General features: G+C 44.1%; 1 protein-coding gene across 1 annotated transcript in view; it reads left to right on the top strand.

The window, feature by feature from the left end:
* The window catches only part of kif21a (kinesin family member 21A), a 41,817-nt gene extending 31,085 nt beyond the window's left edge, over window positions 1-10,732 (top strand). The window contains exons 23-36 of the mRNA XM_070906943.1: window positions 81-246; window positions 852-872; window positions 1,663-1,720; window positions 2,123-2,177; window positions 2,273-2,475; window positions 3,099-3,221; window positions 6,439-6,513; window positions 7,428-7,564; window positions 8,064-8,238; window positions 8,360-8,524; window positions 9,422-9,539; window positions 9,723-9,893; window positions 10,092-10,291; window positions 10,555-10,732. Coding sequence (XP_070763044.1) covers window positions 81-246; window positions 852-872; window positions 1,663-1,720; window positions 2,123-2,177; window positions 2,273-2,475; window positions 3,099-3,221; window positions 6,439-6,513; window positions 7,428-7,564; window positions 8,064-8,238; window positions 8,360-8,524; window positions 9,422-9,539; window positions 9,723-9,893; window positions 10,092-10,291; window positions 10,555-10,645 — 1,758 coding nt within the window. The 3' untranslated portion in view covers window positions 10,646-10,732. The remainder of the gene's footprint in view (window positions 1-80; window positions 247-851; window positions 873-1,662; window positions 1,721-2,122; window positions 2,178-2,272; window positions 2,476-3,098; window positions 3,222-6,438; window positions 6,514-7,427; window positions 7,565-8,063; window positions 8,239-8,359; window positions 8,525-9,421; window positions 9,540-9,722; window positions 9,894-10,091; window positions 10,292-10,554) is intronic.
* The last annotated feature ends 1,548 nt before the right edge of the window (window positions 10,733-12,280 follow it).

The raw sequence follows: 12,280 nt of genomic DNA, 5'->3' as shown, positions 1-12,280 counted from the left end.
CCGTGTGGTGAAATGGGGGTGTAAATTTGAGAAGGACAGCGAATACTTCTGTAAACATGTCTGCGCTTTGACCTCTTCAGGGTCTCCAGGCAGCCCAGAGGGAGTCTCAGGTGAAGGTGATGGAGGGCAGGCTGAAGCAGACGGAGATCACCAGCGCCACACAGAACCAGCTGCTCTTCCACATGCTGAAGGAGAAGGCCGAGTTCAACCCGGAGCTGGATGCCCTGCTGGGGAACGCTCTCCAAGGTAACGGCGGCGTTCTTTTTGGGTCGAGATAGAAGTGGAGATGAGGACCCAAAACACGGACCAGACGCGTAGTTCAACCCAGTCCACCTCCTGGAAGTGTCATTAATATCAGGTCACAGTACAACCGATTTCATTCTGGGGACGATGATGAGTCAAATCTGTTAATAAATGTAAATTTGCCACTGAACACGCGTCCGTTACAAAGCATTTGGCCTTTCAGGAAGTGGGCCGGGTCTCTGGTCAGTTGCATGATTGGGTCTGTTGACCTGCTCCTGCCTGTTGCCTTCTGCTGAATAGAAGCTGGCTTGATTTATTACACAACTGATACGTGATTCTACTGTTAAAGATCATATTACTGTAATACAAATTCCTACAAATGTTTTGTAGGTCATGGAGTTGATTTCATTTCACAGCAACAAACTTTGTGTTGTGAATGTCTTTTTCCAGCCTCTGCTCAGTAGGACGCTCTGTTTACAGTAGCTGCACTTTATTTCCTTTTCGTTTGTTTGTTTTTAGAAGTTCGGGGGACTGTGTTTTTGATTTGTGCATTGCCTTTTTTCTGTTCCCCCACGTTTTCTTTTTTTTGTTTTCTTATGTTTTTACAGAGCTAGGTAACATCCCGGCTGGTAAGTGAACCCATATTAGACTCTTGTCTGTGTTATGAATGCATGGTTCCTCCCCTTTGCACTTTGAAAACTAACTGAACATAACATGAACAGGTGCATGAGGTGCAATGCAACCAGGCTTCCCTCCATCTGTCTGCTGACCTCTCCCTTCCCTCCCCCTCATCTGGATACACTCTTCCTCCTCCTCCTCCTCCTCCTCCTAGCTCACCGTGTGCTACAGCCTCCATGCTTTAGCACCCTGCTAACCCCAGACCCTTCCACAGGAACCATACGACATGGATATTTTAGCTCTGTCAGACCCTGTAGGTCAGCTGACCCCATCGGGAGCAACGGACTAATGATTCTCCACCCTCCTCCACCTTGTTGTCTCATATCGGGTCTTTTACCTTCGCCCCGACTCGCCCCCACATCTCTCTTTATAACCCTCCCCACCTGACTGCTCTCTGACCTCTGACCTCTCACTCCTTTTTTTTTGATCCATCTGATCCCATTGAGCTCAGTGAGGACCAGATTTCTGTTTGTCGATAAAACAGCATGGCGCTGTGCTGACATCGCCCTCATCTGCTTCACTTGTTCATCTTTTCTACGTCCATTTTGCGCAGCTATTTAAAAAAAAAAATAATAAAAAAGTTGAGAAAATAGCTTCACCCTTTAGTGAAAGTGAGCAAAGGATAAATGATTTAGTCCGAGGCGAGGTGTACTTACTAAGAACCATTTTAGAAAGTCATAAGCAGGCAGTCAGGAGGGGTTTCTCTCGACTCTAATATTATTAATTGATCTCATTTGACAGAAAATGGGGACGATAGCAGCAGTGATGAGTCTGCCCAGAGTCCTTCTGCAGAGGGAAAGTAAGGTTATTTTATTTTGGGTTGTGTTGTGTCGTGCTTTACGTTATGTTATCGTAATGCAGTGCAATGCAACGTAAGTTATCTTTACGTATTTTTTAATGTTGTGTTTTATGTTTATATGTTATGTCTTTCTTAGGTTTGTGTTAATGTTATGTAACATTATGTTATTTTAATATATCGTACTTTATGTTAATGTTATTTGGATTTTCCATTTACGTCGACGTTTATGTTTCATGTTACCTTATTTTATGTTTGATTGTGTTTATCTTATATGTTGATGTTATGTTGGATTTATAATGTGTTCATGTTATGTATTTATGTTTTGTGTTATGTGATGTGTTGTTATATGTACTGTGTGTTTATCTATATGTTTATTAATACATATATATATATTTCCTTTAGCACCTTGGCATCAGATCTCATGAAACTCTGTGGAGACACCAAAACAAGAAATAAGGTATTACAGTATTTGTGTTTATGCCTCACTTCTGCCCACACTAGTATTCCCCCAATTACTTCCTGTCTTGATTTTCTCTTGTCTGTGCTGTTCAGGCTCGCAGGAGGACCACCACTCAGATGGAGCTGCTGTACGCAAACAGCGACTCCGCCCCCGACGCACCCACCGCAGACTTCTCCAGTCCGATGCTCCCGTTAGCTGAAACACCGGATGGGGGCGGAGACGTGGACTCGTCAGGCTCATCAGTCAGGGACTACACAGCTCTCTCCCCCGGCTTTTCCTCTAAAATGGGCAGCATGTAAGTCCAGGCCCGGCACTCTTTAGCTAACACAGTGATTACTACTTCCTTCCTTCCTCCCTGCATGTTTGTTGTTGCCGCCACATCCTCTGCTTCATTTAATTTTCACATTATTCATGAGCATCCTTGCATCAAATGGCAATCTCCTCCGCCAACTGATGAGTCCTTTTGAGGTAAAAGCATGTATAGAGGAGCCAATATTAACATTTGTATGGCTTATTTATTACACCTTTCAGAGTCCTCATTACAGCTTAGTTACTCACTGAAAGCAAAATACTAACCAGGCTGCTTTGAAAGGTCATGCTTCAAAGTGCACATTGACTTGTATGTAAAAAAAAAAAAAGAGCCTTGGCTGACAGTGATCCATCAGCAAAATAAAGTAATAGAATTATATTTTAGTGTAGCACAAAATCTGCTCAGTGTCCTCAGTAGTTGAACATGAGCTTGGCGAAGAACCACCAGTGTTTTGGGAGTTTAAATATCAGGTAACTGTGTTTCTGTGTGTACTGCATGCTCATCTCTTCATTGCTGCCATTGTTTTATGTTGGTCTCACGTCCTTCTGATGTTTTATTATTATTCTTTTGTGTCGTTTCTGGATAACTGTATGAAACTGAACGATCAGTTCTGGCTCCAGAGGTTCAGGGGTGGAAAAGCGAGCTCCGGAGCCTTCCCCGCTCTCTCGCAAGAAGACCTATGACAAGGCACAAGCAGCAGCCGACAGGGCAAAGGTCAAGGAGATTAAACAGTAAGAGCTTGATGCCGACACTGTGGCTGCAAAGCCCGAAAAAAGCAAAATAACTTCACTTCAACTCTACTAATATTCCTTCTCTCGGTTTCCTGCTTTAGAGAAGCATGTGGTCTCTAAATCAACTAAATCAGAAATGCTCTGTGCCTGGTGTGATAACCTTTGACCTGCTGCTGTATTTAAAGTTATATTGTTCCTACCTAACTTGGATATTATGTCTCTTTATTGAGCCATAATGGCGATGTTTTCTTTTGTCACTGCTGATCTACGTGTGATCCTACTTATTGAGGAAATCGCTGTCCTTTCCCTGTCTTTGTCTCATCCGTGAACTCTTGTGAGTCAGACTGACTGTGCTGAGTGAACAGTTCTTTGTAAAATTGGCTTTGTGTGACGTCAACTTGTATTTTCACGTTGAAAACGTTTCTAGACCCTGACATCCCGTCTCAGAATGTACAGTCGTGGAACACAGTAGATAACTTCATACAGTAGATAACTGAATGTTATGTTAGTGTGAGAGAAGTCTTTCACATTCTGCACGCCAACACGTCGGGTCAGTGTGAGGTCGATCTGAGTTCTGAATATTGCTGCATTTGTGTCATATGGCAAAGACAGAGAAAAAAACGCTGTTAATCTCAGATTTCTGCTGGTTAACACGACTTGAAAACTCAGATTGTGGTTAATTGCATAGATTCAGAGGATAAACCTTTATTAATTTCAGATAGTAGAGACGGACAGGAATCTTAAGGAAAGAGAAGGAAATAACATGCAGAGTCCCTGAGCTGAACTGAACCAAGGACACTGCAAGTACATGGTGTGTGTTTTGGCGACAACCCAGAGGAACTTAAAGGAACCCTTTAGGCTACAACACAGCATTTACTCTGCCACCACCGTCAGGCTAGACGTGACATTTCTTAAAGGATAAGAATCGAGGTAGTCTCTTCATTTTTGCATGTATGCGTTACAGCCTCATGCTCGCTTTGCTTTACTTAGATTTAAGCTACTGATAGAAGATACTTTGATATTAGGTGCAATGTACTAGTTTTATTTTCGTCTTAATATTGTTTTCATACCAAATATTGTTTTTGCTCCAGATTTCTTTCTCTGGAGGGTCGAGGGGTCTGAGGACAGAGGGTGTGGTATGTTGGGGAGATTGTAGAGCCTTTTGATTTGTGATTCTGGGCTTTATACATAAAGTTGACTTGAACCGACTTAATGATTTTCACTAAATCCCTGGGACATGTCAGGCGATTTGATTTGTGGAGCTCGTGTGAGGCAGACTTTCATGTATGGACCATATCTTAACAGAATGATAGAATGACCTGAAATACCCAAAAACCCAGTAAACCACACTGAACAGGAAACCTCAGTAATGTCTTCTTTATGGCTTCAGATGAGCCTGAACACGTGAACACTTTCCTGTCAAGCTGTCCTGGCAGTTGCTCCCATATGACGTGAATGCAGCATATGCGTCTCCCTTCTGTCCTCATGCAGTCCTCCCACACTCCTGCCAGAAGTGTGTAAACAGCTTAGCACACACTTTAATTATGCTGCAGCTTAATTGGCAGCCCTACTGTCTTCCTTCACAGCCCAGTCATCAGGAGCCTGAAGAGCAGCCCACCACTTCCTCTCTCCCCTACCGCTCGTCCCAGTAACCACACCGCCGCGTTTAGCCGTATGACAGGGTATCTGGGGCGCGCTGCGAACGTCCTGCAGGATAAGTAAGAAGCAAGAGATAAGTAAAATCGACACAAGCCTGCCAGAGAGTCAGATTAGAGCTGGGGAGGGATGCTAAAATCTGTCAGTTTGTCAAACGCAGCATGCGTGTACACATGTAGCAGCACACACACACTTTGATTTTGGAGTGTATAATAAAAACTAGCTTTCTTGAGGTAGTGTTATTATCATTTTGATTGAGTCTAAGTTGTTTAGTTTTGGAAATCTACAGTGCACATTGTGTCAGTACAACCATTCGAGACCATACTAGTGGTGTTGGTATTCGTAGTGTTTCGGCCAATAATGCACATTACTTGTGCAAAGCATACTGTTTGTTTTCCACCTTCCATGTCATTCCAGTTGTTTTGAATATAATGGAGAGTCGCAGGTAATCCATCAAAGTAAACGTCTTGTTTTCTTCGTCGTCTTCCGGTGACATTGTTGCATAGTAATGCGAGTGTGAGCAGGGACTGTGTTCCTTATTGGTGCGCTCGAGCGTTTTTAATCCAAGAAACGGCTAAATCAAATCGTCCTGCTCTTTTCATTTGCTTGTTGTTTGCCTGCTGGATTTGATTTCCTGACAACACACCAGCTGCTCAATGCAGAATGTAGGAGCTTCGTAAAACACATCAAGGAAGTGTTTTCAAAATAAGATGTCTCTACTTGCAAATGCATTACGGTGTCTGAAATCACTGAACAGAATAAACACTCGGTAGTTTACTAGTAGACACTTTATCACCGAGAGGTACAGCGTTGCATAATTGTAATTTACATGACTATCACATTTATTTTAAATACACTGTGGGAGTTCTAGCAAAAAGTAATGTGTAAGCCGTGAATGCTATTTATTTTTGAGGGCACTAGGGGTGCAGTTAACGATTCTTTTCATTACCAATTCATCTGCCGATGTCACGATAAATTGATTAATTGTTTGGACATTTTATAGACTAAAGCGATGCCTTCAAATTGCTTCTTTTGTCCCACCAACAGCCCAAAACCCAAAGACTCTTCATTTACTATCATAAACGACTAAGAAAAGCAGCAGATCCTCAATTTTAAGAAGCTGGAACCGGCAACCATTTTACATTTTTGCTTGAAAAATGATTTATTGATTCTCAAAATAGTTGGCAACTAATTTTCTCTCGATCGTCTAATCAATTAAACGTTGCAGCTCTAAGTGCATATATTCTTAACTTAGTTAGGACACTATATTGCTAAATTAATGGTAAATATAGTGCACTTTGGGTTTGCGTTTGACAGAAAAAATTAAACTGTGCTGTGACCTAAAGCAATGAATGCATGGAAGGTAGAGAATATCTGGTGTGGTCCTTTATGCTCCTTCTATAGAAGCAGTGACACACTCACTCATGAGTTCATAGTTTCACTCTAGAATTAATTCATTTACCAGATACACAATGATAAGTTAGTAAAATGAAGGAACTTGGTAAGAATAGGAAGTAATTAGTGTTCAAGTCAGTAGCTAATCAGGTCTCTTCCCCTCCAGGACGGATGGATGCCTCCACCTGTCCTCCAACCGCATCCTCCGTTCTGTTTCCCCTCCTCTCTCCGATCCACCCAAGTACAACTTTTAGTTTTTTTATTTGTCGTGCGGTTTCACTAAAAATGTCACCTTCGGGATGTTTGGCAAAGGTGAATCTGAAAACACAGACGCACGGGGTGTGGGGTCCATCCTTTTCTCATCGTGACCTGCAGAGACCTGCAGAGACCTGCAGAGAGTGTGATTGGATATCCTTTCTGGGATCCTTAGATAATTACAATAAACCCAAACAGTGTCATCTTGTTAAGCTTATTACTGCTATTGAGCCTGAACCCTCAATAATCCTCTTTTCATTAGTCTTTTTTCATTTCAGTCAGCCTTTTGTTCTTCACACAACGGGCCTTTTAAAGCTCATTCATTCACAACTCCTGAATATCGACGCCTGGATCTGCGGCGCACCGTCGGCTCAACCTGCTGCTCCTCTGATACTGATGGCTACGACTGTTAGAGAGCAGTGATTCAACGATTACACTATCAGATGCCAATTTGTCGACACGACCAGCCTATTAGTGATCGATCTGGGTTTCTGCGACGCTGTTGGACTTGTGGTCCCCCGATGATCCGACAATCACTGGTTTCCAATGATCGTCTGTCTTTGTCTCCTCTGGTGTTTTCTGTCTATTGTGGGCTGGAAAAGAGGAGCTCCTGATGGTGCATAGGGGTATTTTTGGATTCTTGGCTTTTCTTTTCTTCAACACAATAACGGTGACTCTGCTCACAGCTGTCTCCTCTTCTTTTTTTTTTCTTCTTTGGACTGTTGCTGTCATCTCTTTCTATTTTTGGTTTGCAGCATCGTGCTCATCAGCCACGAGAGCTGCATGCTGTGCATGACTCTGGTGGTGTGGGTGTGATTTAGATCTGTGCTGCACTCTGGTTATCAGACAGTGTTGCGTCCATGCTGCACCTACTGATAGTGATGTGTGTGTGTTTTCCAGGGGCGTCATTAACCCGGTGCCAGCCACGAAGAGCAGTCGGTCAGGGACGTTACAGTGCGTCCACGTGGCGGAGGGACACAGTAAAGCTGTTCTCTGTGTCGACTGCACTGATGACCTCCTCTTCACCGGATCCAAAGGTTGATACCCACAATCCTCCCTCCCTCCCTCCCTCCATCCTTCACCTCTTCACTCTCATTCCTCTCTCATCAGTAGTCCTCACATGTCTGCTTGTTACAGCGCTGGTGATTTATTACACTTTGACATGCTGTTATATAACAGCAAATAAAACCTGACAGGGATTAATGAAGATTGTCATGTGCACAGTATGTGAATAAATGAGGCAGTGAAATAAAATGACATAGTACATACAGTGAAACTCTTATGGTGGAGGAGCTTTTTGGGATAATAAATGGAGGTAAATATATTGGCAATAAACCAGAAGTCCTCATTTATCCCCCCAGAGCTTCTCCTTTTTTCTAACCTGATAAAATAACTAAAACCGTGTTTGGTTTCGTTATCTTTATATATTATATCAGCCTTGATCTTGAGCTGTACTCTGTCGCCACAGTGTTGACCTCGTCTTCTCAGTGTTTCTAATAATGTGATGGAGATGACAGACCACGTGTCCTCCTGCAGATCGGACCTGTAAGGTGTGGAACCTGGTGACGGGTCAGGAGATAATGTCCCTGGCCGGTCACCCCAACAACGTGGTGTCGGTCCGCTACAGCTCCAGTTTGGTCTTTACCGTCTCCACCTCGTCCATCAAAGTCTGGGACATCCGGGACTCGGCCAAGTGCATCCGAACACTAACGTGAGCGTCTCAAACAGATTTTAGGCTGCAGTCTGAAACAGTCTTATTATTTCATCAAGATCTTCTTAAGCAATTAATTACTTGATGCAGATTCACACACGTCTCATCCACGTGTCTTCAGGTCCTCTGGTCAGGTTAATGTTGGGGAGGTCTGTGCGTCTAACACCAGCCGGACGGTCACCATCCCAGCAGGAGAGAACCAGATCAACCAGATCGCTCTCAACCCCAATGGGACGGTCCTGTACGCCGCCGCTGGGAACTCCGTCAGAGTCTGGGACCTGCGAAGGTAAAGGGGGGGGAAGGAGCAAATTTAAGATTTAATGAGTCAGAAGCAGTTCAGATGGTGATACTGCGTATTGATCGCTGGAATTGAATTGAGTTTTTGTGTTTTTATTGTTTTTTTAGCCTCTCTGTTTGGTTTCAGGGAGTCAGTCTGTTGTAACACTTTGATCTATAAAAATGAAATATATGTGTGTGTAGCGCCACCAAAAGCTTCAGGTACTTGTCCAACATTTCGGATTTATGACAGGATGCCTCTAAAACTTAATAATGAAATTCCTGTCAGCCTCGAATGTACTTTGAGATTAATGCTAAGATGCTAAATGTTGATAAAAAAGTAAGAAAACTGACTTTACCATTTACTCAATTCATCTGTTGTATAATAAGTATGTGTTTATGTTATTTGAGAGTTACTGTGTAACATCAGCAGTCACCTCATTTTCTATTCAATATTGTTTTTCTTTTTCAGTCAAAATATAAAGAATAATGTTTACATGTCGGAAGTATTAAGTAAATCCAGTCTTACATGAAACAATGCTGGCGTTCTTTGCTCCTTCTCCTTCCGCTGCATCACTTTCAGATGCGTAACACACACCGTGAGTTCATTCAGAGCCCAGTTTCTTTTCGCTGCACATCGGTCCGATTCACTCTGGAACCTGACGGCTTTCTGATCCCGAGCTGTCGTCCGTCACTGATAGCCAGCTCGTATACGTTTTGATGAATTTCCTCTTTGTTCCTCTTAGAAAATAATAAACGTCTGATAACCGTCAGTCTGGAAATCAGTGTTGGCACCATAACCAGTGTGCCATAAAGACTAAAAATTATAATGATATTTAATGCCATTCATTTTGACACGATTTCCTCCCATTTCACCCCTATTTATTTATATTTGTCTCTATGTTAGATTTGCATCCACGGGGAAACTTACTGGTCACCTCGGACCAGTGATGTGTCTGACTGTGGATCGGTCTGCAAACAACCAGGACCTGGTGATCACCGGGTCCAAGGACCACTACATCAAGGTGTGTTTCCAGTGATCCGTCACCTCTCTATGTCCTGTATTTATTTACCCCCCGCCACATGCGCTGGGATTAGCACAATGTTCCCTGTCTTAGACGTGATTATGGCGTGATTCAAGCGTTCAGGAATACGATGCGAGGACTGCGGTAACACGCCTTTAACATGCAGCGTTCTGGCTGTTGCAGCTGTTTGACGTGACCGAAGGCTCTCTGGGGAGCATCAGCCCAACACACAACTTCGAGCCTCCCCATTATGACGGCATCGAGTCTCTGGTGGTCCAGGGGGACATTTTCTTCAGCGGCTCTCGAGACAACGGCATCAAGAAGTGGGACCTGGACCGCAAAGACCTGCTGCAGGTACTGGATGAGTGAGATGGTAGATGTATGACTGATGAGAAGGGATGCACAGTTCTGGAGTGAAGGTTGAGTCAGGCGAGGAAGGTTTACTGATGTTTGATTGTGAACATGATCAAAAGAATTCAGTTGTTGTATTCTGTCCCACTATGAGAGTGCCGGACCCCTTATGAGTTAACCTTCAATCCATCTCTCCAACAGCAAGTCCCGAACGCCCACCGCGACTGGGTTTGCGCGCTTGGTGTCGTCCCCGGTTCCCCGGCCCTGCTGAGCGGCTGCAGAGGTGGGGTGCTCAAGCTGTGGCACACGGACACACTGGGGACTCTGGGGGAGCTGAAGGGTCACGAGAGCCCCATCAACAGCATCTCCACCAACAGCAGCCACCTGTTCACCGCCTCCGAGTGAGTCTCACGCACCAAACACACACTTTCTATGCCTTTAGGCTCTCAGTTAGTTTTAGGATACGCGACCTGCTTCACGTGTCATTAGTCACGTGATTATTGCAGTTCTGAGGCGAGCGAACACTATCCTGTTCTTGGTGCGTGTGGAGTCGCCTTCCTGGTACCAGTTCTGTAATAAAATACATCCATTTAAGTCGACTAGGGTCTGCAAGATTACTTCGCATCAAACCATCTGGATTATAATTTCCTTTCCTGTCTTCCAGTGACCGGACTGTGAAGATCTGGCGTGCACGTGGTGGACTGGACAACACCTTAGAGGCGACCGACAATGCCGACGAGGTGGCCAGTAACTGAACGCAGCGCCACCTGCCGGGTTTAACTCTGGAAGGACACTAACACCATCTTTGGATGCTCCTGCACTTTGCACCCCTAACCTCTCACGCCCGATGCTGACTCCTAAAACACAAACCTTCCATGCCATGTAACCTTTGTGACTGAGCCAACAGGAAAGTAATCTCATCCCAACATTAAACTAGCACACTGATTCTTAGACTCGGGATGCTCAGAGGGTCGTGCAGGTCAGTTTTAGTTCACCATATTGTTAATGACTCTTTGCAGCATAAACTCATCTTTCTCTCTTTTGCGCTGTAGACGATACGTCACTGTGGATCCCACGAACTTCTACTCACAAGACGTTTATTTAAGAGTTGAGCTCGGCAAACGCACTCATAGAAAATATCTCTGCTGCTCAGCTCTGTTGAGCGCTGTGTCAGGATGAAGTACACCTGCAGACACTCAGTGTGCTTTGTTAGATTGGGGAATAATAGACAGGAAGTTGAGTGTTAGAGGAGAAAAAGGTGGCAGAAATGACGGGTTGGTAGCTGGTCTTCGCAACCCAGTTCTCCGGTTTCTTGGGATTGTTGCACTCGAAGCAGAACCAATGCCCCCACCCCCCCACCCCATAACAAAAGTGGCTTTACTGTATGTGAAAAAGACAAATCACTGTTCCCCTTAACTTTCCTTTTAAGGGGAACGACCTTTGTGCTCACCCCTCCTCAATTTCTGCAGCTGTTTTTAAGATCAGCGACCACAATTGTGCAAACTTCGTCGTCTTTGCTGTTCTGCACTGCACTCGTGAACAGAACGCGCTTCACAGTAACACTTAAAGCAAAAGTCTGACATTTTGGGAAATGTGAGTTTGATGATACACATCTGTCTGTTGAGTATAAGACTACAGCCAGCAGCTGGTTAGCTTAGCTTAGCATAAAGACTGGAAAACGGGGGGGGGAAACAGCTAGCCTGGCTCTGTCCAACAGGAACCAGATCTGACTGGCAGCACCTCTAGAGTTCTCTAACTAACATGTTATGTCTTGTTTGTTTAATCCGTACCAAAAGGTACAAGGGACAATTTGTGCTTTTACAGGGGGGTTATGTGCCAGAATATTTCTTGGCTGGGCTCAGTAACTTACTTTCCCAACTCAACAGATATAACGTGTTAGTTAGTGAGCCCCAGAGGTGCAGCTAGTCAGATTTAGTTTCCTTCAGTCAGAACCAGGCTAGCTGTTTCCCCTTGCTTCCAGTCTTTATGCTAAGCTAAGCTAACTGGCTATAGCTGGTATCGATCTTCTCATCTAACTCTCTGGCAGAAAGCAAATAAGTGTGTTTCCCAAAATGTCAAACTATCCCTTTAACTCTTGAGCACTTGTGAAAACCAACACAGTTAGTCTTTTGAGATACACTTAATCCTTCTTAAATGTGAGCAGGTTCAGTGTTTGAGGATATTCTACACTTGTCCATGTTGTTTCATCGTATGTAAAAATAACGTATGTTCACTCTTCACATGTTGCAGTTAGCACTTGCTGAACCCACACTACTGAGTCGTCGTCTAACTCCTATGCTGCTAAGTCGTGTGCTCACCTTCATCAACCCTATAAGAGGGCTTCTTGTCATGGACTCCGGGTGAGGTCCGCTCAGCACCGAGCAACGTGT

This window comes from Enoplosus armatus, chromosome 6 (assembly GCF_043641665.1).
Source record: "Enoplosus armatus isolate fEnoArm2 chromosome 6, fEnoArm2.hap1, whole genome shotgun sequence".
Taxonomy (NCBI): Eukaryota; Metazoa; Chordata; class Actinopteri; order Centrarchiformes; family Enoplosidae; genus Enoplosus; species Enoplosus armatus.
This window is presented reverse-complemented; position numbering and strand designations above follow the sequence as displayed.